Raw genomic sequence first — 27515 nt, forward strand, 5'->3', positions numbered from 1 at the left:
ATTTAGATGTATCTAAATTGCAATTAAAATGTCTTCTTAACCAGTCTTAATAGATGGACTAATGAAAATATGCCAAGTAGCTGATAAAATGTGAAACAATTAATTAATTAAAGAGTAAATTTTGTTTTCATTCCATTATTGTAACAATTGATAAAATTAATAATGCATCCCAGTTTTTACTACATCCACTGTAATAATTTAGTGGAAAATGGGGGATGCCAATGAGCTCATATCACAGTACTTCCAAAAATTACAGAGATCAAGGAAAGAGGAAAAAGATTTAAAAGAAAAATGAAAATTTCTTAGCATAGTGACATAATCCAAGGGCATTAAATTCATTTCTCTTTCAATTTTTTGGTTATAGCAAATGCTGCTCCTGCCACAGCAGCAATGACTGCTGAAACTAAAATGGTTGTTTTGAGTGTCTGCATTGTATCCCTTTTTTCCCTTTCCTTCTTTTGTGTGTCAGCTTCTCTTTCCTGCAAAAAAGAACAATTAAATTTTATTGTATTTGTAATTTTGTTGTATTTCTCCTTATAATATGCAAAAATTTATCAGCATACAGTGATGAAAAGCACAAAGGATTATGATGAATCAGCCTTTGTCTTATCTTTTTCTTGTGTCTCTTCTCTTAATCATTTATGCAACAATTACTAATTACTTTCCTTTTTTATTAAATCTTTTATCGTTTCATTTAATGTACAATTATAAATTAGCACATATTTTCCTGGACAGCATTTTCATTGATTCAGTAATGCCAAGTGCCAACTTCATATATATAGCTGAATGCAAATGGTGGTAATGAAAATTCAGATCTTTCCCGATGAGTTTGTACAAAATCTGAGAGAAAATATATATGTTGTAAAATGGAAAAGGGTGGAAGAAAAGAAGAAAGAAAAAGAAAAATGTGCTATTTTTTTTCTTCTTTCTTATGGGTCCAAAATTACCTTTATCTCTTTTGAGGCAGCAATATCAGATGACACAGTATCAACTTCAAAATTCTTGTTTTGGCCTGGATTTAATTCTTTCTCTAAATCTGCAGCAGGAAATGTTGAGGCATCTGAAGCTCCATCTGTTGCCATTGTTCTTGAATGTAAATTACTTTTTTTTTTTTCCCCAACAATGTTTCTTTTCTTTGTTTTTCCTTTGTCCAAGAAAAAGAAAAGAGAAAAAAAGAAAGACACCCACAAAACTTGATCTTAACACAGTTTATGCTGTGACAAGTGTCATGTCCCAAATGATAAAAGGTTGTTATTGTTTTTATGGGTCTCGACGCCTACCTCTTCTCGTTCACAACTGCCCGAAAATTATGTCAAATTGAGCTATTTCTTAGACATTTGGTTTTGCAAAAATTATGTGACTGCAGTTAAGCTTATTTAATTATCATAGCCACAAATCATTTATCAGCGGAATTTCTGCCTTGCCCCTCTTTTGATGATATCTTAAAACCCGATGGCAACAGGTGGTGACAACTCTAATTGTACCAGGTGGTGCTAGCAGAGGTAGAAATTGCAGTTAGGCCGCCCTGATTTATTGCTGTATATGAGTTAGTTTCTTTCTTTTTTGATGCTCTATGCAGACATACAGCCTTTTTAGTACAATGATGCTCAGACTTACTGTAATAATCCTTTCTGGTATCTGGTTTTTGTTTCTCGAGAATACACATTTGAATTCCTAGACAGCCTACAGACATCAATATATGGTGTCTAGTTACAGTGACTGGCAAAAAATTATCATCGTCTTGAGAATGCACTCAACTCAAGATCAGAAGAGAATTGAGTCCTAATAGCTAAAAGAACACTTCCAACTCTTCCTTCATAGCAAGAAGAGCAATCTGTGAGCAGTCATGGGAATTTGAGGTCTGCGATGCATTCACGCTTCTAGTCTTGGCTCGAGTGCCCACCATCTTTCAGTTCCTAATTTCCTGACCCAAAACCACGAGGGCTTGGCCTTGATGAAGCTGAGTCTGCAAATTGCCTTCTTGATTCTGATCTTCTCTTCCTCCTTGCTGTACCAGGAGGAGCCTTATCCAGGAAAAACCCAAGTCGTCAAATAATAGTTTAAAACATAAATGCACAAAGCAATGAAGATGTCAGTACACAAATATGCTCATTTACATTACATTTTTTAATGTATATATACATTTTAAGCAAGCAAGTTATTAGTGTCTAGAACAAGCAAAGCATTAGTAGATATGGGTACCTTCTGTTCAGCTTTAAGTGCATCCTCAAGATTACTCAGAGCAGGAATAGATCCACCCTCCATTACACCCATTAGATTCTTCATTCGGACACGCATTTGGAAGAGTTGAGCAACAAGTTGACTCACCTAATATTCGTACACAATTTACATCCCACAAAAGCATCACAAAACAATATTTGGAAGTTAAAGTACTGAACTTACTGTGTTCCAGTAAGCAAAGGCAAATTCGGCAGAAACCTGTATCATATTATACATACCTGCTGCTCTGTTTTTCCAGAATCCTGAGCAATTCTCTTCCTCCTGGTAGGAGATTCTGCCAGCAATTCTGGCTTCTCTCTTTCCTCTATAAATACACACAGGATTAGAAAGCTTTAAAGGACCAGACATTTTGGGGTTAATGACTTAATCGACATATAAACAAGAAAAAGTTACTTTCATAAAAATTTCAAGGTTCTTCTTAATTTTCCCCTTTTCATCATATAGTTTCCAATAGAAACAATAATTGCCTAATGGCACAGGCTAGATTGCAATCATATCTTCTCATAGTTATTATCTTATCATCCCATAAATCATCCTGATAAGGAAAGCATTGAATTGTATCTCTCATGGACACTCGACTGACATCATATGCATACAAGAATTTTTAATGTCGTCCAGTTTTTCGCTATCACAATTTGTTACATCCAAAGCATTAAACATGTTTTCAACTTGTACAAGTTATGTTTCGAATATCAAATGCAGTTTCACAAAGGGCAGAGAGAAGATACCAGGAGTCATTGCTTCAATCATTGACTCCATTATCTTTAAACTCTTCTCTGCTTCTCGAATTTGTGCAGGAGTAACCTGTTTGCATCCACAGAGAAAAAATATTAAAGCTTCTTCCAACAGTCTGTGGAGTTGAGAAAAGAAGGATTAGCTAACTCTAAGCAACTTCCACTTTTCAATTCATAGATTGAACTCCAGAAATGAACACCAAAGAATGATTGCATAATAACTTCTATAAGTGATCCAAAAACTTAAGCAAGATGTATTATACCCTCCAGCAAACATAATAATTATGAAACTGGAAATCAGGCTTTTATACCTTTCCCATTCCTGGGATCATCCCTATGACACGAGTCATGGACCCCATACGTGCAACTGCTCGAGTTTGCTTCAGGAAATCATTGAAGTCAAACTTGGCACTCATTATCTTCTTTTGCAAGTCTTCAGCATCTTCTTGACGCATCTGTACATTGACAACAAAGAATTGCATCAAAAAATATTCATTTGAATTTCAAGGCAACATAAAATAGATTTACCCGAACTTACAACTTCTTGTGCTTTTTCTACAAATGATAGAACATCTCCCATTCCTAGGATGCGTCCAGCCATACGATCTGGGTAGAAAGGTTCAAGATCCTCCATCCGCTCTCCTCGCCCTACAAGCTTAATTGGCTTACCTGATACCTGTCACAAGTTCAGCTACATCTCAATACAGAAAAGAGAACGTAATCTCAACACTAAACTTTTATTTTGCAGATATTTCTCTATTACAGTTAAGCCAACAATACTGGACATGCCAACAAGAAATGCAAAAAACTTGTGTTGCAAGTTTCAAGCACTCAAATAGAATTTACTTCAAATTAAAACACAATTCTTTTCAACGAATCTAATCAGCCTGTCTGACCTAATGCTTAAATGGGATGCCCAAAACCAGAAAACATTTGGCATCTGCATTTTGTGATCAGAAGCTTATTTCAACAAGTAGTGAATTCAGCTCCGGCAATGGCACATATATACTCTCTCTTTCCCTCTAAAGTTGTCTGCCTTCTCTCACTCTCCTCCTCCTTTCATTTCTCAGCGAACAGTTTGAAGATCTCACTCGTACAGTTTTCACAAAAAAATTCCTGGAGGCTTGTTTGAAATATTACTGAGAAGGTCAAACGGACAAGAACCAACTTCATAATACAAGAGAACAGAGAACCAGCTTCATAATACAAGAGAACAGAGAACCAGCTTCCGTTCTATTCAACTTTGCTGCATTTAGGTATTGTGCTCCCACTCAAGCTGAGGAGCCTTATTTATACTCAGGCTTGTAGCTATAGAATAAGCAATTCATTGGCTGATCACATTTTTGAGTTCTCCAAAATGTACTTTGAATTAATGCCCGTTTGCCTCCTATATTACACCAAAGCATTCATCACATGTTGACATCAGAAAGCATTGACCTTATATGATCCCAAACCCAACAAAATAGATGCAATTTGCAGGATATCGGCATTCTCGCTTATAAAATTGCAAACACTTGTCACAGTTCCAAGAATCATTAGGAGGAAGATCCTATGGAATAACATACTATGATGAAAAATCTAGGGAAATTATGAAGCGGACCTCTTTAACACTCAAAGCTGCACCACCTCTAGAGTCCCCATCCAGCTTCGTCAAAATAGCACCCGTAATTCCAATTTCAAGATTAAAAGTTGTAACCAATGCTGTGAATTTCAAAAAAGAAAAACACAATGAGCTTTGTTGTTGAAGTAAGTGTTTAGTCAATTATTGCTAATATAAGCAGGGCAAAAAACAATGGGACTTGAACCATGACACATGAATGAGATTAGAGAATGAACTCAGCTGACCAATCAAAGAAAAGTGGTGTAGCATTAAATGCCAATTTAACAATTTTACTTCCATAAGCACATCTCACAAATGAAAAAAAAAATCCAAAAATAAATTACCAGTAACATGAAATCATGAATCGACAAAAGAAATATCGATAAATGAGTGAAAGCTGCAGCTTGTTCACAATTTTACAAACTGCTATCAGTATATGTGAACTGGAAAAAGAAAAAAGAAAAAAGGCTTTCTTAAAAACAATATCACTAATGCATGGATAATATAGAAAAAATTTATCATAGAAGTAGCTCATAAAAGGGAATGGGAATGCTTCTCATGCATGTTTTATGTGTTTCCGGAAAGCACAATGGATATTAGTTTTCCTTGCATATGCATACTGATGTGTGCTAAATTATCAGGAGAGCCTGGGATCCTAACAGGAACCAGAAATGTGTGTAACCTATGAAGCTGCATTTTTATGACAATCCAAAACTATTATTAAACATCATGTAAATTTTGACAAACTGAAAAACAGTACATCGTATCAAATGAAAGTTCAGCAGAATGAGCACATTTAAGCTGACTACAGAATAAAAAATAAGTTGGCAGTGCTTAGACAAAGTACAATAGTAAAACCTTATAGCTAACGGCGATGTCCACAGCCCAATAGTAAAACTCAAAATTTACTACACCCATGTATAGGAAGAATAGTATGCTCCATAAGCGATTATTAGCTCTCATATAAAGAAGAGAGAAACAATTGATCGTGATGCAAGAAGACATAAAAACTATAAACTATTTAACGATCATAATGGATAATGACATTCTGACTACCTGCAGCTTCTTGACCAGTCATTGCATCCACGACAAGCAAGACTTCTGTGGGGTTCAGTACCCGCTTCACTTCTTTTAGCTCATCCATCATTCCTTTATCTATCTGTTAAAAATTAGGATAGATAAAATATAACTAAAGGTCAAGATATGGGGATATCAAACTGAAATCTCAAGGCATATTGATCAATTACAGTATCATCAAATATACCTGAAGTCTTCCAGCAGTGTCTACTATGACCACATCTATGTTTTTCTTTTTGGCCTCCTCTAAGCCTCTTTTAGCTATTTCTGAAGGTTTAACCTCTGTCCCCTCCGTATAAACAGGCACACCCACCTGTTAAAAGCTATAACTAAAGATGAGAATGACAATTGATAATCAATTGTAACAGAAACAAATTTCAATGCAAACTAGTGACCCATATAATGCGACTTTTTTAGTCTTGTTACAATAGTTTTGTATCATGCTCTGAACAAAAGCTTCTAAGCCACATCAATCTTATAAGCAACACAAGTAAATACATTTAGTTTTCCAATTTGGAATACGAAACATGAATATATGTATTTTATGGTAAAAGTACCTATGTTTACTGATAAAAACATTTTATATATTCTATGGTGTTTCTGATCTGATATCTTCCATAAAACAGAAGGGATTGATACAAGTATAAGAAAGCAAAAATAGCCAAATAGTCCAACATATTACTGTTCAACTCAGCGTGCAAAAGCACTTTCTTGAAACTCAGAATCCAATACCTGTTCACCCAAAATAACAAGTTGGTCAATAGCAGCAGGTCTGTAAACATCTCCAGCAACAAGCATGCAAGACTTCCCCTGTAGAAAACATCACATACATGTGTTAAGAATAATGCAAACTACACATATGCAGGCATCCCCTAACAAAAAATAGGAAGATAAAGGCTAAGCACTAAAAAGAGCACCTGTTTCTTAAGATAATTAGCTAACTTAGCACAAACTGTTGTCTTCCCAACTCCTTGTAAACCAGCCAATAAGATAACAGTTGGGCTATATTTTGCAAAAACCAGTTCAGACACCTCTCCACCCATCAATTTCACAAGCTCATCATGTACAATCTAGAAGAACAAGAAAATAAAAACTATCAAAATAACTAATAAAAAAGAGCACCAATAAAAGAATTGAACATGTCAACCAACAAAAGTAATAGCTGGGCAGGCACTTGCATCAAAGATCACATAATTGATACTTCAAATTTACTAAGGCCCTGTTGGATCACTTTATTTGCAAGAATCAATTCTTGCAAAAACATGTCCTTTTTTGCATGATTTCATTTCTTTCAAAATGCTATTTTTTTCTTAATTTCAAAGAATTGAACTATAGCAGGCTATGACATTTGTTCGCATGAGAGTTGACTAAAATAGCATTTTTAGATTTTTCAAATACTATGTAAAAGAATTTTCCTTTTTTTTTTCCATTTTTACAAGTACATAATTTATGGAATCTGACAAAACATTGTTATTCTTCAACCGCATTAAATTGATAGAAACACACCTTGACCAGCTGTTGATCAGGTTTCACTCCTCGTATAAGTCCAACACCAATGGCTTCATCAGTAACCGACTGAACGAACCTTCTAACAACAGGAAGACTCACCTGCCAGCCACCAGAATCAACATTTATTATCATTATTCCATTTCTATACATAAAACTAAAATATTAGGCCTTGTACGGGTTAAATCATTTGCAAGAATATAAATTTGGAAAATGCCTTCTTTTTTTTAGGCTGAAACCTGAAAGAATTGAATTCTAGCAACTATAACTTTTACAATCATAAAAACTAACTAAAATAAAATTTAATCGATTAAAATTCTTGCATTTTATTTAAACTTTCGCTAAAAACAAAAAAAAAAAAAAAAAAAAAAAAAAAACTTAAAAAAGAAAAAGAAAAAAAAAAACTTACGTCTGCTTCCAAAAGGGCTCTCCTCATATCTCTCATAGGCTCCGCAATATTTTCCTTTGTCAAAGTTTCTTAAACATTAAATAAAACAAAACAAAATCAATAAATCAAAAATAAAATTCAAACAAATAGAAATTAACAAAAAAGCAGGAAATGAATTAACCAGCTCCTTTAAGCTTGCTCCAAGCAGATTCAAGTCCAGTAGTTAACTGGCCAAACATTTCAGCTTTTACCGCGCTGTGGAAATCTCTTCTTAGAGTAACAACACTACTCTTGCAGTTCACCCAGCGCCATATCTCCCTCTGTATAATTTAAAAGTAAAATCATGTAGTAAATTTTGAGGAAACTACAAAGAATTTTAAAAAAGAAATTTATAAGATAACTTACGGTGAATAAATTTCTAGAAGAAAGTGAAGCGACAGTGCCTGAACAACCGGTCCATGAAGACCGAAATTTATTGCAGTTCGAGAGGTTTAAGTTTGTTGTAGTGTTGGCTAGGGTTAGTGATGTGGTGGAGAAATGGCGGGAGGCAACGGTCGATAACTGTACGGCCTCCATCTTCTTCAGTTAACTGTCGAGCTATTTTATCCGATGAAAATCCGTTTTCTTCTAGTTCGATTCTCTCTTTATCTACTACTACTACTACTTCACTTGGAATGATAATATGCTACGCGCGCTATTTGAGTTTGTTGAGTTCTTTGCAAAGTGATTGAATGATGGCCGTTTAAGTTGATGACTCATAAAACGATGTAATGAAACGGACCGTTTTATCTTATAGCTTGCGACGCATCGTTTTGGTTCGATGACCTCATCGACCATAGGAATTTCTTGCCGTTTATGCCATTTTCACACTGTCGTTTGCGCTAGAAGGTACTGTTTTAATTCCAAGAGTACCCGCCAAAACCAAGAAAATTTCTGTTCAAGCAGTACCAGCACCGCCATCATGCCACCAAATGTCTAGCAAGACCAAACTATACCACAAAATCCAATCGTCCACATTGTTAAAATGGAACACTCAATTAAGAGAGTCGGCAAACAAATCACATTTCACCAATGCACTTTCTATCTACCTTCAAATGCTTCGCTCTGGTTCTTCTCCTAATGCATTTACTTTCCCATTTGCCCTTAAATCGTGCGCCGCCCTTTCTCTCCCATTCACCGGAGAACAACTCCATTCTCATGTATTCAAAACTGGGTGCTTGTTAGAACCCTTTGTTCAGACCTCATTGATTTCTATGTACGGTAGATGTGCTTTAATTGATAATGCACGTAAAGTGTTTGATGAAAATCGACAATCAAGTAAGTTAACTGTTTGTTATAATGCTTTGATATCTGGGTATGCTATGAATTGCAGAGTTAAGGACGCAGTGTTGTTGTTTAATGATATGAGAGAATTGGGTGTGGAAATAAATGGGGTTACAATGCTGGGTTTGGTTCCATTGTGTGGGGTTCCAGGGATCTTGGAGGTAGGGATGTCTATTCATGGCTTCTGTGTGAAGTTTGGATTGGTTATGGATATGTCTGTTGGGAATTGTTTGCTCACGATGTATGTAAAATGTGGGGAAGTTGGTTCTGCGAGAAAGTTGTTTAATGATATTCCTGGAAAAGGATTGATTACTTGGAATGCTATGATAAATGGGTATTCTCAAAATGGTCTTGCTACTGATGTATTGGAACTTTATAGGGAGATGGAACTAAGTGGGGTTTCTCCAGACGCTGTAACACTTGCTGGGGTTCTTTCATCTTGTGCTCATCTTGGTGCACAGAGTGTTGGTCGGGAGATAGAAGAGAGGATGAATGTTTGTGGATTTGCGTCCAATCCATTTTTGAATAATGCTTTGATTAATCTTTATGCTAGGTGTGGTAATTTGGTAAGGGCTAGGGATATTTTTGATGGGATGCCTGTGAAAAGTGTAGTTTCATGGACAGCTATATTAGGTGGCTATGGGATGCATGGAGAAGGAGAGACTGCTGTCAAGCTCTTCAATGACATGATCAGGACTGGCGTTAGACCTGATGGAACCGCATTCGTGAGTGTTTTATCTGCATGTAGCCATGCAGGATTGATTGATAAGGGGTTGGAATATTTTTCTATGATGCAAAGTAAGTATGGATTGCAGCCTGGTCTAGAGCATTACTCTTGCATGGTGGATCTTTTAGGCCGGGTGGGTAGGCTGCAGGAGGCTCAAGAGCTCATTAAATCTATGGAAGTAAAACCTGATGGTGCAGTGTGGGGGGCTCTTTTAGGTGCCTGCAAGATCCATAAGAATATAGAGCTAGCAGAGCTGGCTTTTGAACATGTTGTTGAGCTTGAACCTACAAATATTGGTTACTATGTTTTGCTATCTAATATATATAATGATGCAGGGAACTTGGAGGGAATGTTAAAAGTTAGAGTAATGATGAGGGAGAGGAAGCTCAAAAAGGAACCAGGGTGTAGTTACATTGAATTTAATGGGAGAGTACACCTCTTCTTTGCTGGAGATAGAATTCATCCTCAAAGCAGGGAAATATACAAAATGTTGGATGAGTTAGAAATTTTGGTTAAAGAACTTGATGGGTTTAACAAGAATGATCAAGAAAGAAGACATGAACTTCTAAATGGCACGAGTGTGCATAGTGAGAAGTTGGCAATTGCATTTGGGCTCTTGAACACCATCGAAGGATCACAGATTGTAGTGATTAAAAATCTCAGGATATGTGGAGATTGTCACTTGTTTATAAAGTTGGTGAGCAAAATTGTGTCTCATCAATTTGTTGTTAGAGATGCAACCCGCTTCCATCATTTCAGGAATGGAATATGTTCTTGCAAAGATTATTGGTAAAAGGCCATGTAAGATCTTTTTATATTTGCTTAGGATCTTTCACCAAATACAGATCAAGGTCATCCAACAGGAAAGTATGAGGCTTAAAACATATGGGAATCTTTGATGTTTAAGAAGTGGAGGAGTTTTGGTGTCATAGTAGTGGTGACAGAAGAAGACAAAGATGAATAAAGTCCATATAGCTGTCACTAAAGGACAAGGTGGACATCGTGCATATACCCAATGTACAAGATGCAGTCCTTGTTGCATCCTCTGCCACCATTACACTGCAACAATTAATTTTCAAGAGAGGTTCTCTGGAGGCCAGGGTGACTTCTGTTTTGTTTTCTTACTAATATGAGGATATCGTGTGGTTGCAATCAGTTTCATCAGAGTCATACTCTTTAAAAATGAGCAAATGCAGTCAACAATGTTGTGTATTAATCTTTTACAGAAGGTTTTGCCTTTATGAACCACAGTGCAGTAACCATCACCAATCGTGCATAGGTGGTATTAGTGGGGTTCATTGAACCTAGCCCCAGAGGCTCAGATTTGGAAGCATTTATCAGGGGATGAGAACAGAAGATCTGTGTAATCTTGAGCAAAGGATAGAGGTAACTAAAATCCAATGATCAAAGGAGTAGGTGCGGAAGTGATACAACCATCATGAAACAAAGAACTGTTAGACGTGCATGTGTATAATTTTGATATGCCTATAGTTAAATTATTGATCGAACTTGAGAATAGAGTAGTTCATCAATTATCAGTTAGAGACATTGCCTTGATTATGTTGCACACCAAATTTTGCAACGAAACCCATTAGTGATGATGTTGTCTTTTCCCAATGATTCATGAATCTCTGGGAGAAGTTCCTTGTTGATTAATCCTTGAGACTTACTTCTTGAGTCAATAGCATTTGTCTTGTAGAGATCATTGGGATGCAAGCGGCCGGTCTCCATTGCATTGCCTTGGTGGTTGGCTCCTCGGAGGAAAGATGAGGCTTATCTGGCCACAAGAGATTATGAAGCTGTTTCCAAATATGCTAAGCACGCTGTACAAATTTTACCTGTGATCAACGTATGGCTTATGATTGGCAAATTTGGAATTTGACAAAACCTCTTTGCATGACACGACATCTATCTAGGCAGGTTAGATTTGAATGTAATCGAGTTTGGATCATAAACAGATTCTGAAAGAATTGCTCAAATCCATAAGAAATGTAAACAGATTTTGAAGGAATTGTTTTCACATAATGCAACATGCAGAAATATGGGTACAGAATTCCACACTATAAACTAAAAATTAAAAATGGCATCATACAATCAATATAGTGTTATTAAGCCTCTAATGGGCACAACTAAGCGGGTTCCCGAAACACACTCATCTTCAACAAATGGAACAGTTCTCCAAGCAGTCAATTTTATTGGAACTTTAGTTCCATCTTCATTTGTTTTATCTTTTTCCATACAAATGGCAGCATAGTGAGAACCGGCCAATTCCAACAGAGCAAGCTGCCAATTGCTTGTGAGGTTCTTGTGATCATCAAAAGATTCAACGATTATCTCAGATGCCTGATTGCGGAATCGAGAAGGAATTTTGAGAAGAGACTTGATCAGAGATGTAGATGCAAAAGCAATAAAAGTATAATCAATGTTCAACACCCAAAAGAGAATGCACATTACTGTTTTGGTTAGATGAACTAAGCCAGATTTTAGAAGAAACACCAGACTATTCAAATTAAGGTGCAGTATACATATATGTTCTGTTGATCCTGTTTGTAATTCCTTTAGTCTTTTAAGAACCAAGGAGTATTTTAAAAGAAAAGTCAAATATTATCCAATTTCAGGTGCAATGTGCATAGATATTCTATCGTTCGTGTTACTATTATTATAACCTTCGTTTATATACTGCATGAAACTTAAAGCAAAAAGATTACCAAACAAAACATACTTAACAGTCAAATCTTTGTGCCCCAGACTGATACCTGCTTGGATGGTTAAAGAGTCTAGCAATACTTTCTTATCTTGCATTCAGATCTTATTCGGAGAATTTTTTGTGTCATACCTCACAATCTAAATCCTCAGCAAGAACGATATGGCCTTCCTTAGTGGCAGGCTTTACGCGAATGGTGAAGGTCTTGAAAGGTGCAGCAGAGAAGCCTTTTCCTAAAGCTTTAACATATGCCTCCTACAAAATATATTTATACATATGAAGGCCCGTAACAAGACACTTTGGGAGCCATTCAAAGATGAAATAATGAATTACAGAAAACACACTGGGAAAAAAATAAGCCCTCTACATATGATATCCAACCAAAAGGGAAGATAAAACAATAAGTATATGTTAGAAAGAAAAAGAAGGAGAAGAAGACAGCAGAATTCCCTCAAAAGAAGAAACAGAAAACCTTTAGCATTTTTCAAAATTCAAATTCTGTTGAGCATCAGGAACGAGCTCTGAAAAATGATGCAGGAAACTATATTCAATTGAGAAATGCGCTTTCATTTTCCACAACAAAGTGGTCCAAAATTAATAAAAGTGCATAAAATACTCACCTTGAGGGTCCATAGTCTTATGAACTCCTGGCGCTGCACTTCAGAGTCTGAAATTGCACTTAAAAATTCCACTTCATAGAAAGAAAAGTAACGCCGTGCAAAAGCTAAGACGTTATTTTTTATCTTCCGTTGCTTCTCCTCCACATCAATACCAATCTACCATTACAGATTAAAGCAGGTTCTAGTCATTGTCTTATTAAGAACAACATATGAATAGGTAACCTGACAGCTAAAAGTAGTTTAAAGTAGCTGGAGTACACACTTGTGAATTCACAGTCACTCCACAAGCTATCAAAGAAGAAGTATGTGAGATGTTGAAATGTAATGGTGGTGGGAACAAGCCATCCTCACTTTGCCGTTCCACCTATGCTATGAAAAACATCAAAGTTGAGCATGAAATAAAAATGAGCTTCAAGAGAGATGATTAGAAAGTAAATAAATTCAAAAATGCAAAATCACATAAATTTCACAATTAGAGCACTAAAGCAGGGGGAAAAAGAAAAAAACTAACCTCAGGTTTCCCATGGATATTCTTCCTGAACTTCAAAGATCTTGGATCAAAATGGCAATTTTTCTGATCTAGTAATAATAAACATTGTTCAACATCCTATGCAACTCATTTCTTTTCAAATACTTGAAAGATTAAATGCAACCGATTATCCATATTGAGAAAGGAACAATGCACATTAAACTGAAAAGTGATAGTGCTATAGCTCTAACATAAAAAGATTATGGTCCTACGCTAAAATTCACATTAAATGTTCCTAGTCGCTGTAAAATGTTGTACTTGGTAAAAAGCCACAATGTTATTATATGCATACATTGAAAGAGTCAAAAGAATTAATTTGAGCTTATCTTTTGGTAGTTCCTACAACTTTAACCATAACATTTTCTTTTAGAGAAGTATACATATGACACAGACAATCAAATTTGCATGAGCAGGAACATCATTTGAACAATATTAATCATAAATTATATATGCTTCCAAGTTGGCCTAACAGATGAATTTCAACACCAATTCTCCACACTGTGATCACATCAGTAACTTGTTGAGCGTCAGATACAGCTTAAGACAAGTAAGTATAATTGAGCATCTAATTTGGTATTATATCAGTAAGGCCATTGAATTGACAATCTCTTGATTTGCATGCAATTTGAAAACAAAATATTAGCATAGACAAAAGGAATAAACAAGGAATAGGGATAAAAAGCAGATAAGAGAAAGGACATACATCTGGCAATAGTAGTGCGAACCAAGGTCCGAGCAAGGATGGCTCGTTTCCGGAGTTGATCATCAGGCATGCATAGAACATTTTGTTTCTCAACTGGAGATAAAATTTCCATATATTTATTCAGAAGAGATATACTCTTTACTTCATCAGGTATAATATACCAAAAATGAGTTTCCCTACACACACAGAGACAAAAGGAATACCACAATTCAATTTCACAGAAAAGATATGCTTAAGCAACATAGAAGGAGTTTTCACAAAGAAACATACATTGGAGATGGAAGCCTTGCGGGAAGCAGAGAGGATGGAGCAGCACAGAAAGTCCTATGAAACCGCATTTTCATAGCGAAATTTGATTTTTGTGCATATCAGTTATTTATTTTTCTTGTCTAAATTAGAACCCATTTCGATAATTAAAGCTAAAATTAAAAGTAATAACTGCTCCAAAACCAACAAATTTCTAATTCATAAATATTCTGAATGAGCTAAAGATTTGTGAAAAGAGATAGAGAGTGCTGTTACTGTCGCTGGAGGTGGACGGTAGTCGATTGTCGACGGTGAAAACAATCGAGAGACTATATATTAACGAGATGCGGCGGCAGCACCAAGCTCCAATTTTGGTTTAATTTGTGATTTTCACTTTTTTGAAAAGAAAAAACAAAAATTCAGATTTTGCGGCAACTGCAAGAGGAGACTGCTGCAATGCGTGGAAGCCAGATTCAGTGTTTTCTTTTCTTTTTCTTTTTCAAGGCAAAAAAAAATTAAGGGTAGGACTGAGCTCTATGATGCACGTAGACTCAGGCCTCAGTTTAAACTGAGTTGAGCTGTTTTCTTAAACTTTATTGAGTTTTTTTTGAAAGTTAATAATATAAAAGTGCTGAATAGGATTTTGCGGATGATAAAATATTAAAAAATAAGGTTTCTGCAAAAGTTATTTTCTTTTTCTTCTGAATTATTAACATATACGTTCGGTTTTTTTGCATCAATCACTGGTTGCTATTCATGCAGACCTCCGAGGAATTTCACGTCAGTTGCTGAGGCCAATGCTTTCAAGATAACAAAGTGTCTTAAGCCTGCAAATGGCTCACCTGCGAGTTTTGACTCCTGGTGGTGATTCCCAATATTTAAAGCTACAAGAAGAAGAAAATGGCTTAGGGTTTCTTGACATAAATAAAAATACTACAACTGGACAGTAGTTGGAATTCAGCTTTTTGTGCTCATGAAAGTGGACCAGAATTTTCAATTTAGATTAGATGCTGTACTATCATGAAGAAGATGATGTTAGAACAGGTTAAGGAAATTAAACATGGAAGTAGAACATGGTTAATGAACAAACAGAACCATATGTAAAACAACACAGAAACTCAATACACAAATATTTCCGAAGGAAAAAATCACACGATGCGCCAACTTGTTTCATCGGTTGGCCAAACTCTCCAACTTCCTGTACTTCTTGACACAGCATCATCTACACCAACACCCTTTACCGCCAAGCTTCGGACAGCTCTGTCCTCGGATTTATGGAACCTACTATACCAGCTCCTTTGCTTTTCTCCACTGGTCCTGCTGCTCGAGCAATTGCTTGCTCAATCACTCTTTTGGATCCCTTTCTGGAATTTGAGTTACTAGATTGGCCAGTTCTGTTCTTGCACGTTCTTACTTGAACCCCTCTTGCTCTTGTAAAGCCACCCTCCAGATTTTCATTTGTTAATGCACTTACTTGAGATACAACTTCACAAGGACAATTATCAACCAAAGACCAGTTTCCTCCAGTGGGAATGTTCTCAATAGATGTCAGGAAATTTTGGCATCTACTTTCAGTTGTAGAATCATCTTGACTAGGTAGAGGAGGGCTCTCCATTGCAGGTTCTTCTGCGACAAAAATTTTCTCCTGTTCATTCCTTTCACTAGGTTGCTCATTAGCTTCTGGGAAAAATGGATGATAAGAGCTCTGGTGCCCATTTTCATCAGAGGGCTCAAGGTGAGAAACAGGAGCTGGTTCTAGCACAGATTCTTCTCTCGCCCGAAGTGTTCTAATGATAAGAGTCTTAAGAAAGTTCATCACTTGGACAGCATACATCAATGCAGTTAATGGATCTGACATCTGTAACAAAATTACAAAGTTAAGAGGCAGTAACTGCAATTGGTCAAAAGTGTTGTTTCAGAAGAGAAGACTTGACAAATGGATCTGAAGAGCTTGGTATGCTATAAATGTTCTAATAATACTATTTTGACAGTTAGGTGCAGACCAAATGGATATGCAACGCTCTCCAACTAAGCAGTAACTCCAGTTATCTCTCATGGATATATCCCATAATTTTTGCATTTTAAGAAATTGATGTACAACCATCATTCATGAAGATGGCAAATACAAGTATTATCAATTCTCAATTGAAGTCTTAGGGATTAGACAGGATAGTAATTAATAACCAGAATCCAATGCACGGAGTAGGATGTTTGTATTGTAAAATTGGGCAATACATAACGTTTACTCACTTGAGTCATGTTCGGTGCAAAGACCATAGCAACATTGCGTGCATTCATCTTGTTCAGATGTTCCATTTGCGCAACATCAGCCATTAGGTTTATAGCCCAATCCAGCAGAGCAGCTTCTGTTGGGGGAAGGAGCCTTGCGAGTTGAACACATTCTTCCTCTGACTGAGATTGCATTACCTGTTCCTGTGAAAGAGAGTCCAAAACACCAGTTGGGAGTTCTCTAAACCAAGCCTGCAACATTTACAAAAATAAAAAATTATCATGTCGACCAGGGAGGATAGTCAACATACAGTTGACAAAACTCATTTATGGGCAGCATGAAGGGGTGTAGCTCAGAGCCAAAAAGATAGATCTTTGATTGTTTGGGATAGTCATCAGAGAGAAAGTATGTGAAAATTTAATCTTAGGGGACATTATAGATCGGGAAAAGCTACAGGATTTGTTATAGACAACCTTACGCATATATGAATCAGAAGTTGATGAGCTCAAAAGGAGCTGTTCGAAAAAAATTGATAAATACCTTTATAAGACCTGCCAAGCAGTGCACATCAATGTCCTCTGGGACCACTCCCCTATTTAATTGTTCCCTAACATACTCCTCCTGGCTATTCTCTGCATTAATTCTAAAAATTCCTTCTGCCTGTACAATTCAAGTCACTAAGTCAGAAGACCAATTCCTGTAAAATTTAGATATATATGCAATTCCAAGACCAAAATAATAAGGATATTCTACCTCTTTATCCTAAAGAAATTAGCCACCTACTTTTCATACAACTTAAAAACTACCAAAATATGAGCTCCCACACCAAATGAACAATGTCATACGGTGCATCTAGGAGGTAGCTGATTCTATTCAATTTATGTGGCACATGTGACAGAAGGACAAATACCTGCAAACCTCCCTGGGCATACAGTTGCCTTTGCATCATCAAGAGTATTGTGGGCACACTATTCCCTCTGGAGTCATATGAGAGCTGCATGGATTCGGTTGAAACCCCAAAAACAGTTGCACTACAGATAGAGGGTAATGCCAATAATAAGGATTCAGCTTTAGACAAAGACATCCAGTCTCAGACAGAAGAAAGAAACTCTATATACGCTCGTGAAGGGAGGAATAACTCTTTTCATCTTTTAATAATCCTTCTATAACATTACATGGATACAAGTTAATATCACCAGATGATATGCTGCATACACATGAATATGAGTTACTTCTGATGTTAGGGTTAGGAAAATGACTTTCAATAAATTATCCAATTAAGTCATAGGTGACTCATTAAAGGAGGAATATTTGAGAAATGAGGATAGTAAAATATTAAAGACATGATTGTGACATCAAGAGGACAATGCTTATAATTATCCCTTATTGTCAGCAGAGTTTTCAAAGCAGATAAATGAAGAAAATCCTGTATGAGCCTGCCACAATACAGTGAGCAAGTGGACAATTCAGATAATTGCCAAAGCTTTACGAGGATAGATAATACTCAAACTTTAAAGTTGAGTTAAACCAAGGTCTCAGATATGAGTTCCAATAGAGTTCACCAATTTAGCCCATGGCATAATACAAAAATGGTAGCCGCAACTTAAGATTCAAGAGCCTAGAGCATTTAACAAATCATTAGTATCCTCAGAAACAAGACATACCATAGATGAACATAATATAGACAAGTATCCTCTGATACAAAAGTGAACATGTAAGAAAGTTCTGAAGCATTTACAACTGTTGGAGACTCCATTGTTTTGCAAGAAGTGTACCTCCTTTGACAATTAAAGGAAGAGAATCCACTGAAATAATCAGTACCAATCTCTGAGACTGGTGGGCATGTGTAAATTTCTAAAGGCCTTGACAATTTTTTTTTCTTTCGTTGAAACATAATCATAGCAGGTAAATAGTCATTCCAAAACATCAATATAAATGATGGTACAAATACAGTCTTAAATTCTCTTTGAACTGAAGAGCAGCATAGAAGCCCATGCTACATATCTGACAGTTTCTCATCACTTGCCTACATAATTTGTCAAAGCTCCCATCAAATTTGCCTTTTCCCCCTCTGAAAATACCCTATTTACTTTCTACAGAAATGGAAACTCGTGCTTAAACAAAATGGACAATGAAGCAAAAGAAATACTTGGTACACCAGAAAAGAGGAGTGAAATTTGAGATAGGTATGACTCAAACAATTCTATACAGCCAATTAATTCAAGGAAGAAGCAGAGCAGCTAATAAATCTAATAGCACGAATAGAGTCTCAACAAATAGAGGAAGTAATCAATTTGAATTGTCAAAATGCCCCAAAAACGGAAGGAAACCAAGTTTCCTAGAAAAAGAACTGACCTGGCACTGGGAGCTCTTCTTGGAACTTCAGGCTCAAACTCAACAGGCAAACCAAGAAACCCATTAAACCTATCAAAAGTAACATGAGCAACATGCCTAACATTGGTGGGCACCCCAATCTCCATCTTACAAAGCTCCTTAGTCCCAGCAGTAGTAGTAATACTACAACCAACAACAGACCTCCTAAACACAGTAACTAAAAGTTCAAGAAGTGACAGCTGATCCCCTTCTCTCTCCCTTTCTTTTCTCTCAACAATATCCTCTAGTTCCTGTTCTTCTTCTTCTACTTGTACTTCATGTTCTTGTTCTTGGTCTATTTCTTGAATTGTAGTGGGGCTAACTGGAAGTTGCTGTTGTTGTTGTTGTTGGTGTGAGATATCATTGTTGACACATGGCGCTGAAGAAGAACTTGAAGGAGAAGGGAAGTGATGTGATGGGGACGATTGAAGTACTTCAGTCATTGTATTTTTGGGTAAAGAAAGAGAAATTTTTCTATCAAATAATTGAAAACAAGAAATGGTCTTCTTTTTCTGTGTTTAATTAGTGTTTTCTTGAATCTTTAAGAGAAAAGGTCAAGATTTCTATGTGGGTATGTAGAGTTGGATTGAAGGAATGGTTTTGCGAGTATTGGTAGGACGTGACTATCATCACTTTTCTTGATTTTCTTTTTGTATTTAATCTTTCTTTTCTTTTCTATCTTGGCTGGCTTAGAATGGATATTGAGGCTTGAAGAAGCAAAAAAGAGAGAGAAAAAGAAAAGGTGTCTGAGAGAGAGAGAGTTACAGTCTTTTCTGGTGGTAGCATAGCATGGTATGTTTTTTCAGAGAGAGAAAGGAAGAAACAGATATGGGTGGAGAGAGAAAGTAGGCCAACTCTTTTATATTATACATTTAAACCTCTTCCTTCTTTCTCCTCCATTTCTCTTTGTATAAGCAATCTGTGGATTGCTTCTCTTCTCTTCAACTGTTGATCCCTTTTATGTATTGCCACATCAGCTTCAACATTGCCATGGATCCAACAAAAGCAAAAGAAGAAAATACATTAAATAATACTTCTTTTATAAAAATTAAATGTATTGAGTTATCAGGTAAAACTGCTACACAATAATGGGACTCTGTTTGGACTTGCATTGAACAACTTAAATTATGTCTTTGATTTTCAGATATTATAATTGTATGAATTAAATTGTAAAAACAAAATAGAAAAGATTTTAAAGAAAACCTCGTTAATATTTTGTATGTAGTTTAGCAATGGTTTGTTAGTCTCTTACCATAGAAAAATTAGTGCATATTAATATTGATAAGTACTTTCTTGTCTTTTTTTTGTATCTTTAAAAGGGTTTAAAAAAGAGCTGATACCAAAATGAATTGAAATCATATAATAAATAATTTGGTAATTTGGAGAAGGAAGATAGAAAAGGATAATAGATTAATGATGCAAAAGAGAAGGAAGAAACAAACAAGTCCTTAAATTGAAAAGATGAAAACATGGAATGACAGGTAACATAAGGAGGTCATATTGTATAAAGAAATATTGTCTTACGCAAAGCCAACTAGTTCCGACAGTTGAGACCAATGGGAGGAAGAAACAGGACCACTTCCTGCTTCACCTAGTCTTAGGCTTATGGTCTATATATATATATATATATATATATATATACACATTCGAAATTTAATTATTATGCATTACTTTTTAATCTAACTTTAATAGATAATTTTTAATTTACTTAAAAATTAAGAATTTTATTTTTTTTAATCAACTTTGCTATTTTTTTAATTATTTTTTATTAAAATATTTTTAGTATAATTTTTAATATATTGCACCATAATTGAAATATTGATAGATTTACCAATTTATTAATAATTTCTAAATTTGAATAAGATTTTATATTGAAATTCAAAATAATTTTCACAATAATCTCTAATCTTAAGGTTAAAAAGCAAAATTAATTATAAATAATAAATAATATTTTAAACATTTAACCATTAAACTAAAGAAAAAAATTGATGGAAGGAATGCAAAATAAAATAATTTATCTTATAATTTATATTATAGAAATAATAAACTCTTACTAATATTGAAACTTTTCCAGTAAACTTAAAATCTCTTTAATCAAAACCTTGTGGTATATTTTAATTAATTAAACTGCATTAAAATACAGTAATTATGTCAGCTAATTGGTCCCACCAACTTACCTAACATGTAATATCCCCTTAGTTCTCCACAGTTTTGTTCCTTCCAATATTCTTCTCCCTTTTTGGGTTCACTTTCAATATCATAATATTTGGTGGCAGATAAGGTTTAGGAGATAACTAGTAAGAGAACTCCCTCCCACCCTATTGATTTAATTAAAAATATTAATTTGTTTTAAATTGGGTTCAATTCTTATAACCAACATATTAAAAGCATTTCAGTTTTTTAAAGAATAAAGATATATATGAGTCCATTTTTAAATGCATACATATTTATGTTGTTTAAAAGCAAATTGATTTAATTGCCCTTTGTTTAATTTGTGTAAGATAATATATTTAATTTTAATGGACCATTTTACTGTGACCCTGAATTAAATTTGTAAATGTTTTTTTATTTTCTTAAGATTTATATTTTGACATTTATTTTTAAAACAATAGTATTTTATTATTGAATTTAGACATAAATCCACATAGAAAGTATTAAATAGGTACATCTAATTCATAAAAAGACATTGTGAAGTTGTGAATGGGGGAAATGCAATTAATGTCATTTACTTTTAATCTTGTTTTAAATTAATAATTGTATCTCAATATCTCAAGCATTATTTGTGTAAGCAAGAATCATTATTTGAGTCATTATGTGTTTTCCTTTTCAAGGGGTACCATGTGAGGATATAGTTTATACTCTTTTGAAAAGAATTGAGTATGATGCAGAACAATAGAATCTCTACATAATCAAAGCATATCTTTAACTAATCAAGATTTAATAGTTGCACCATAGATATTAACAAAATAATCATTAATGGTCGTATTCTTTTTTTATACAACAAAAGGAGTACACTAATGGGGCAACTTCTAAATGATTAAAAAATAAAAATCTAATAAAACAAATCAAGAAAAATGTAAAAAAGTGCAAGTGTTGTTTAAGCAAATATAAGTACAATTACAATAGATATAATAAGGTTGCCATCATAACTTTAAAATCATAAATACTTCCACCAAACATATTTAACACATTTATTTAACTATTCAACTTGATTTTGCAATTGATTATTGTTGGCTAAAAGAAAATGTTTTAGTTGAGCTTTATAATTGTTTTTAGTACATTGGAGGTGATTCTTGTGTCCATATTGGGATTGGTCTAAGTGGAGTACTAAATTTACTTCTGATTTATATAAGAAAGAGAAGAAGAACAAATTTAAATTTGAACCCAAATAAACAAAATTCATCTAAATTAGTATTAAGTAAAAAGAAAAATAATTTGACTAAGAGGGTTTACTTTGACAATGGTGAGGCATAAATTAAATAATTACTGTGAACTGGACCTAACTATACAATATATTAATTTTCAATATGGTACTACATTATTGGGTGGGGTAAATAGCATTTTTTTGAAAGAGTAAGAGCATAATAATTGTAAAAATAAAAGGAGAGAAAGTAAAAAGAAGAAAGGATAAACATTAAGATGGAGCTGCTATTGTTGTATACTGGAAAAGAAGCTCTTTTTACAGGATTATACCGTTATGGCTCCGTAAAGACACTATTTCAAATTCAAATCCTAATTGAAAAAAGTTGAAGGAATAAAACATAAAATGAAAAAGGAGGGAGAAAAACATTTAAAAAAAAAAAAGGAAATTCAGCTTTTAGGCAAAAGAAAAACATAGAAGAAAATGACCTTTGATAAACGTTCTTGTTATTTGATGGACAGTTTAAACTACAACTTGTAGTTCTCACTTTGAATGCAGTTTTACACTAACAAAAAATATATATTATATTAAAAATTATTTTAATATAAATAGATGTTATATCAGTTAAATATGAATATACACGTAGATTAAATAAATATTTTAATTTGTTTATGACATGCAGAAAACACAAAGTCATCACCTGATATCACAAAAATAATTATGTAAATAAAAAGAATGGCAATATAACATTGTTGTGTAGCATTAAAGGAGCAACTGAGTGAGTTTTTGTGAACCAACATAATAAACACTGCTGATCCAGGAATATATTTTCGGCATTTGTGTTGGCAATCAGGAACCCGACCACTGACTGTTGCCTCTCTAAAACCCAGGGTTTAGAATTGAAAATTAATAAATATTTAATTCGATACGAAGACTTCAAGTTTCTCTTGAGTTGACAAATTGAAGTATGGCCGATTAAGCAGTGCTTGTTCATGTTTATATGGAGGCGGCAGCTCTTTTGTTTATTTCTAATATTTTTAATTTTAATACGAGTAATATAGCACAATCCACTATGATTTATTTTAATTCTTAATATTTTAAGAAATTAAAAAACATTTTAGTAAGAATATTTAATATCACATCATCCGAGTCAGAGTTAGAATAAATGATCAACAGTCGGGAGAAGGAGGTGAAGAAAAGAAACGATTAACAATTGCAAGAGGATTAATCAACTCGCACCAACATAGCATCTTCCTGCAAAATGGAGGTCGCCAACTATTGGAAAGGCAAGGAGAAAGCTGCTCAAGAGTCATACCCCCCAACAACATTTATAATTGGACTACTGCTTTATGAGGTCCTTAACAGAACTTCCTATTGATAAACTATCAGGTTTGCCAGGTAAAGCGGTTGCCGACCCAAATTGTAAGTAAACTAGTGGATTGAATAACAATTCTAACCAGGTACTTCTCTCACTTGACACGTCAACATCGCAGAGACTTTAAATAGAACTGTTAGAAAGTTGCAGTTTGCATGGGAGGGTAAAGTATGCCTTAATTTGGCCTGTGCGCTGGTCAACCAAATGATGCAAGTACCAATACTAGATTAAATCTAGGAAATAATAGCCCAGGTCATGAGCAAAACTGTTCATGAACAATTTTCTCAAGCTTTCTGCATAGCCAGGCAGGTGATTAAACCGCAAGTGTGCTAGCGCTTCTCAGTGTTCGATCAAAAACTAATTCACCGCTCAAACTAACAATATCAGGTCATCATAATTGGACAATACACACACACAAAACAGCCTGGCTATATGCCTGTGATCACCCGATCATCAGAAAGTAAGCTTTTAACTAAGGCACAGAAGTTAGTTTCAAGCAATAGTGTCAGCCATCAAATTTCAAGCCCAAAGGGCTTGCATATAACTCAAGCACAGATAACAAGTAGCCATTAATTATGCTACGCATATCATGGTAATTCCAGCAGAACTGAAAGCATTCGATTCTCGTTACAAGTGCAATTTAGAGAAAACTACGAATGACTTACAAATCATAACCTCCATTGTATCTGCAAATATAGAATGCCTTACATACCATAAGTTGCCATATTAGCCAAAATACACAAGAGTCAAAGCTACATTATACCAGCACGAATACAAATCATAATCATTGCATTCTATTGACAGGTTCTAAAGCTTCGACGGTTACCACGCTATTTCCTCGAATCACCTTCAACAAGGAAGCAGTAATATTAAAAGAGCTACTAAGATGAGACTTCTAGACAATCTAATTATTAAAAAAAAACAAGAAATCACAAAATAAGCTACTTACCACCATCCCTATGTCAGTCTTCTCATCACCATTTACCTCCACAGTGTTGTCAACCACCAAATTCATAAATTGGTCAAATCCACGAAGAGTTCCAACCACCATCCTATTTGCATTTAGCTTAACTGCACAAGAACATAAACAAATAAGTAAAGGCTGCACGTGCCCTTGCCGACCCATGCTGATGTTAGTAGCTAGTGCTAAAGCTACTGGCCTACTGATACTAGGGCAAAAATGCAGACAAACATTCAACTAAAATAGCAGAGACAATGTTGAGCTGCTTTCCAATCAAAATCATAAAATACAGAATCATCAGCTTCTTCAAATTAACACTGGAATAGAAGAAGTGAGCTACTGACATTTCAAGAAAATAGAGAACACAAATTGACTGGAATTAACTCAATTTATGCACATAAACTCCAAGGTAATCTTATAAGGATCATGGGTTTGAAAGAAAAGAATCTAAATGAGAAATTGCATAGGCACAACTTTTGTAAGAAATTAAGTATACAAAAAATGAGAGAAAAGAGCTTAAAATGCAATTAAAATCCAATTCCACATTCCCGCTACACTTTCTTGCATGTAATATTAACTCAGGGTTAGTAACAGAAATCAAAATCCAAAACACTCTTAAAAACTAACAAAATTAAATAAAAAAAGATTTCCATATCCCAATTCGAAATTAAAAACGAAGCAACACAGCATACTTGGTACCAACAATGCTCTTACTCTAAGCACAAGTAATTTAAACCAAAAACATTTAATGTTTTCTTTTCATTGAAATTATTGTAAAATTGAAAGTTAATCACATACATTAACATAACTAACAAAAGTGTCAACGAAAATGAGCAAAAATGAAGTGTCAAAGAAACGTGAAAAGAATGCTTACTCTGAAGCTTCTTGTCCATGTACCTGAAATCCCCGATTAAGACAGAAACAGAAATTAGCAATTACAAGGAAACAAAAATAAACAAGAAAAAGGAAAGAAAAGCAAAGGAACTTACTTCTTGAGATCTGGGGGTTGACCTGACCTACTCATGTTGATAACAGATTTGAAAGAAGCAGCAGAAACGGGCAGGAAGAATAAGAGGTTTTTGGTTTCAATCTAAAACCCTAGAAATGTAATAATCACTATGATTTCGTTTCAGTTAAGCATTGAAGAGACCAGGTTGTGGGCTTCGAAAATGAAAAGGAGCCCAACCCAACACTAGTAACAGATACAAATACAGTCAAGGAAAAAATAAATAAAATAGAGATACCGTTAAGAAGAAATAAGAGTTGAAAAATAAAGGGGTGTTGCGGGAATCGAACTCGCGACCTCTCGCACCCGAAGCGAGAATCATACCACTAGACCAAACACCCTCAGTTGTGCAAACTTGATCACATTTTATACATATTTTTTTAATTATAAAATGATTCTACTTCTTATATATATATATTTTTTATACTTCTTTCATTAGAAAAACAAGAAAAGTAATAATATTAATTAATATAGTGCATGAAAATTTGTGATGCATATATTAAAGAGGAGCAGTTAGTAAAATGAAGTATTGGAAATTATGCACCTCCTCTCTCTCAAATTGAAAAAGAAACATACATAGCATAGTCATTATTTATTAACTTTACATAAATATGGAAGGAATTTTGCTCCTCATATGTGTACAAAAAAATATTAAGTTGTTATTGTGAAAATTTAAATTTGTCTATATAGTTTTGATTATTGAATTGATTATCTTTTTCTTTATATAAATCTTGAATTTGTACGACTTTAACTAATATTAAATGAGTTTTCATATTTAATTTTTTATATTTTCATTTTAATCCAAAATCTAAATTTAAGGACGAAACATATATTGAGATTTCTAAGTTTCGGATACATAAAAATAGAACACCACGTACATTGGGGTAACATTTGATTTGGGAAAGGCACGAAGACTCTAAGTGGAGAAAGAGCAATGAGAAGAGGAAAAACCATAAAAAATCTCAACGGGTCAGTTCAAAGAGAAAGAGGTTAAAGAAAGCGGCAGGCATTGGAGAGCAAAGTTGTGACAAATGACAAGCAGACAGCTTTTACATATATTCGTTTCCTCTTACTCAATTTTTACTTTTTTTAAATTGTCAAAAAAGGCAATCCGTGATTGAAGAGTACTACTTCCTCTATTTCCTGGAGGCCATTGAATTGACTTAATACAATAACTATGTATATTTTGTTGGGTCAATTTGTTTTATTCATCATTTCTTTAGTATTATTCTATTTGGACCCAATTGCGACTAACTAACGAGAGCAATTCTCTATTTAGCGAGACTATGCAAGTTCTTATCCATCCTGTATAACTAGTTTGAGACGTAATTTAAGTATGTCATTAATAAAAAGTAATTTATAAAAAAAATAAATAAATTTTAATCATGTTTGACTGATAAGATTTTTTACAAATTGAATAATTTTTCTTTATTATTCGTATAAAAATTAAAATTAATTACAAAATATAAAAACTTTCAATTCATAAAAGTAATTAAAATTTAACTAATTACCTCTGTCTCTATTATTGTAATTTAAAATTAATTAATTTTTCTCTTTCCTTCAATAATCATGTTTATGTAACAAAACATTAAAATAAAAATTGTATTTCTTTTTCAATTCTCATTACTTCTTTTTAAAATGCTTTCTTCTCTCCTCTTTTTTTCACTGTAGCACCACACTCTTTGTATTTTATATATTTTTGTTGTCAATTTGATTGAAAGTGAAAGTCTTATTGGAGCGGCATCAGATTATTATATTAATTAATCACTAGTCATAATGTAAACAATTGGCAGAATATTTGGGGATAATTA

General features: G+C 34.3%; 6 protein-coding genes and 1 non-coding gene across 13 annotated transcripts; 1 reads left to right on the plus strand and 6 right to left on the minus strand.

Annotated features, from left to right (window-relative positions):
- Positions 1-103: 103 nt before the first annotated feature.
- LOC8263184 lies at positions 104-1468 on the minus strand. The gene is made up of 2 exons (XM_002530281.4): positions 948-1468; positions 104-479 (listed from the first exon to the last, which is right to left on the minus strand). The coding sequence occupies exons 1-2, from the start codon at positions 1080-1082 to the stop codon at positions 336-338; spliced, it is 279 nt and encodes a 92-aa protein (XP_002530327.2). The 5' UTR covers positions 1083-1468; the 3' UTR covers positions 104-335.
- A 145-nt stretch (positions 1469-1613) lies between these two features.
- LOC8263185 (signal recognition particle 54 kDa protein, chloroplastic) lies at positions 1614-8203 on the minus strand. Its single transcript, XM_002530282.4, has 15 exons — positions 7952-8203; positions 7728-7866; positions 7568-7635; positions 7159-7260; positions 6570-6722; positions 6385-6462; positions 5840-5965; positions 5632-5734; positions 4576-4676; positions 3514-3651; positions 3287-3430; positions 2970-3045; positions 2460-2545; positions 2203-2328; positions 1614-2024 (listed from the first exon to the last, which is right to left on the minus strand). The coding sequence occupies exons 1-15, from the start codon at positions 8120-8122 to the stop codon at positions 1917-1919; spliced, it is 1719 nt and encodes a 572-aa protein (XP_002530328.2). The 5' UTR covers positions 8123-8203; the 3' UTR covers positions 1614-1916.
- A 93-nt stretch (positions 8204-8296) lies between these two features.
- On the plus strand, positions 8297-10819 carry LOC8263186 (putative pentatricopeptide repeat-containing protein At3g11460, mitochondrial). The gene has a single exon (XM_025159335.2). It carries the CDS (start codon positions 8518-8520, stop codon positions 10387-10389), a length of 1872 nt encoding a protein of 623 aa, XP_025015103.2. The 5' UTR covers positions 8297-8517; the 3' UTR covers positions 10390-10819.
- A 760-nt stretch (positions 10820-11579) lies between these two features.
- On the minus strand, positions 11580-15222 carry LOC8263187 (4'-phosphopantetheinyl transferase). 7 transcript variants are annotated; one of them, XM_015726100.3, is made up of 7 exons: positions 14423-15222; positions 14153-14328; positions 13432-13494; positions 13183-13284; positions 12921-13076; positions 12433-12555; positions 11580-11975 (listed from the first exon to the last, which is right to left on the minus strand). In XM_015726100.3, exons 2-7 carry the CDS (start codon positions 14231-14233, stop codon positions 11691-11693), a joined length of 810 nt encoding a protein of 269 aa, XP_015581586.1. In that variant the 5' UTR covers positions 14234-14328; positions 14423-15222; the 3' UTR covers positions 11580-11690. The 7 variants fall into 7 exon arrangements, 5 of the variants coding, with proteins under 5 accessions (XP_015581586.1, XP_025015106.2, XP_025015107.1 ...); XR_007217672.1 differs by having other exon boundaries at positions 11808-11939; positions 12353-12555; positions 13432-13499; XR_007217671.1 differs by having other exon boundaries at positions 11841-11975; positions 12353-12555; positions 13432-13499.
- A 209-nt stretch (positions 15223-15431) lies between these two features.
- Positions 15432-19992, minus strand: LOC8263188 (rho GTPase-activating protein 4). The gene is made up of 5 exons (XM_002530285.4): positions 18984-19992; positions 17539-17659; positions 17169-17288; positions 16649-16879; positions 15432-16256 (listed from the first exon to the last, which is right to left on the minus strand). Exons 1-5 carry the CDS (start codon positions 19442-19444, stop codon positions 15636-15638), a joined length of 1554 nt encoding a protein of 517 aa, XP_002530331.3. The 5' UTR covers positions 19445-19992; the 3' UTR covers positions 15432-15635.
- A 4299-nt stretch (positions 19993-24291) lies between these two features.
- LOC8263189 (probable small nuclear ribonucleoprotein G) lies at positions 24292-25895 on the minus strand. The gene is made up of 4 exons (XM_002530286.3): positions 25688-25895; positions 25573-25595; positions 24687-24808; positions 24292-24584 (listed from the first exon to the last, which is right to left on the minus strand). Exons 1-4 carry the CDS (start codon positions 25720-25722, stop codon positions 24522-24524), a joined length of 243 nt encoding a protein of 80 aa, XP_002530332.1. The 5' UTR covers positions 25723-25895; the 3' UTR covers positions 24292-24521.
- Positions 25896-25973: 78 nt separating this feature from the next.
- Positions 25974-26045, minus strand: TRNAP-CGG. The gene has a single exon. It is a non-coding gene; the product is annotated as a tRNA-Pro (tRNA).
- Positions 26046-27515: the final 1470 nt, after the last annotated feature.

This window comes from Ricinus communis, chromosome 10 (assembly GCF_019578655.1).
Source record: "Ricinus communis isolate WT05 ecotype wild-type chromosome 10, ASM1957865v1, whole genome shotgun sequence".
Classification (NCBI taxonomy): domain Eukaryota; kingdom Viridiplantae; phylum Streptophyta; class Magnoliopsida; order Malpighiales; family Euphorbiaceae; genus Ricinus; species Ricinus communis.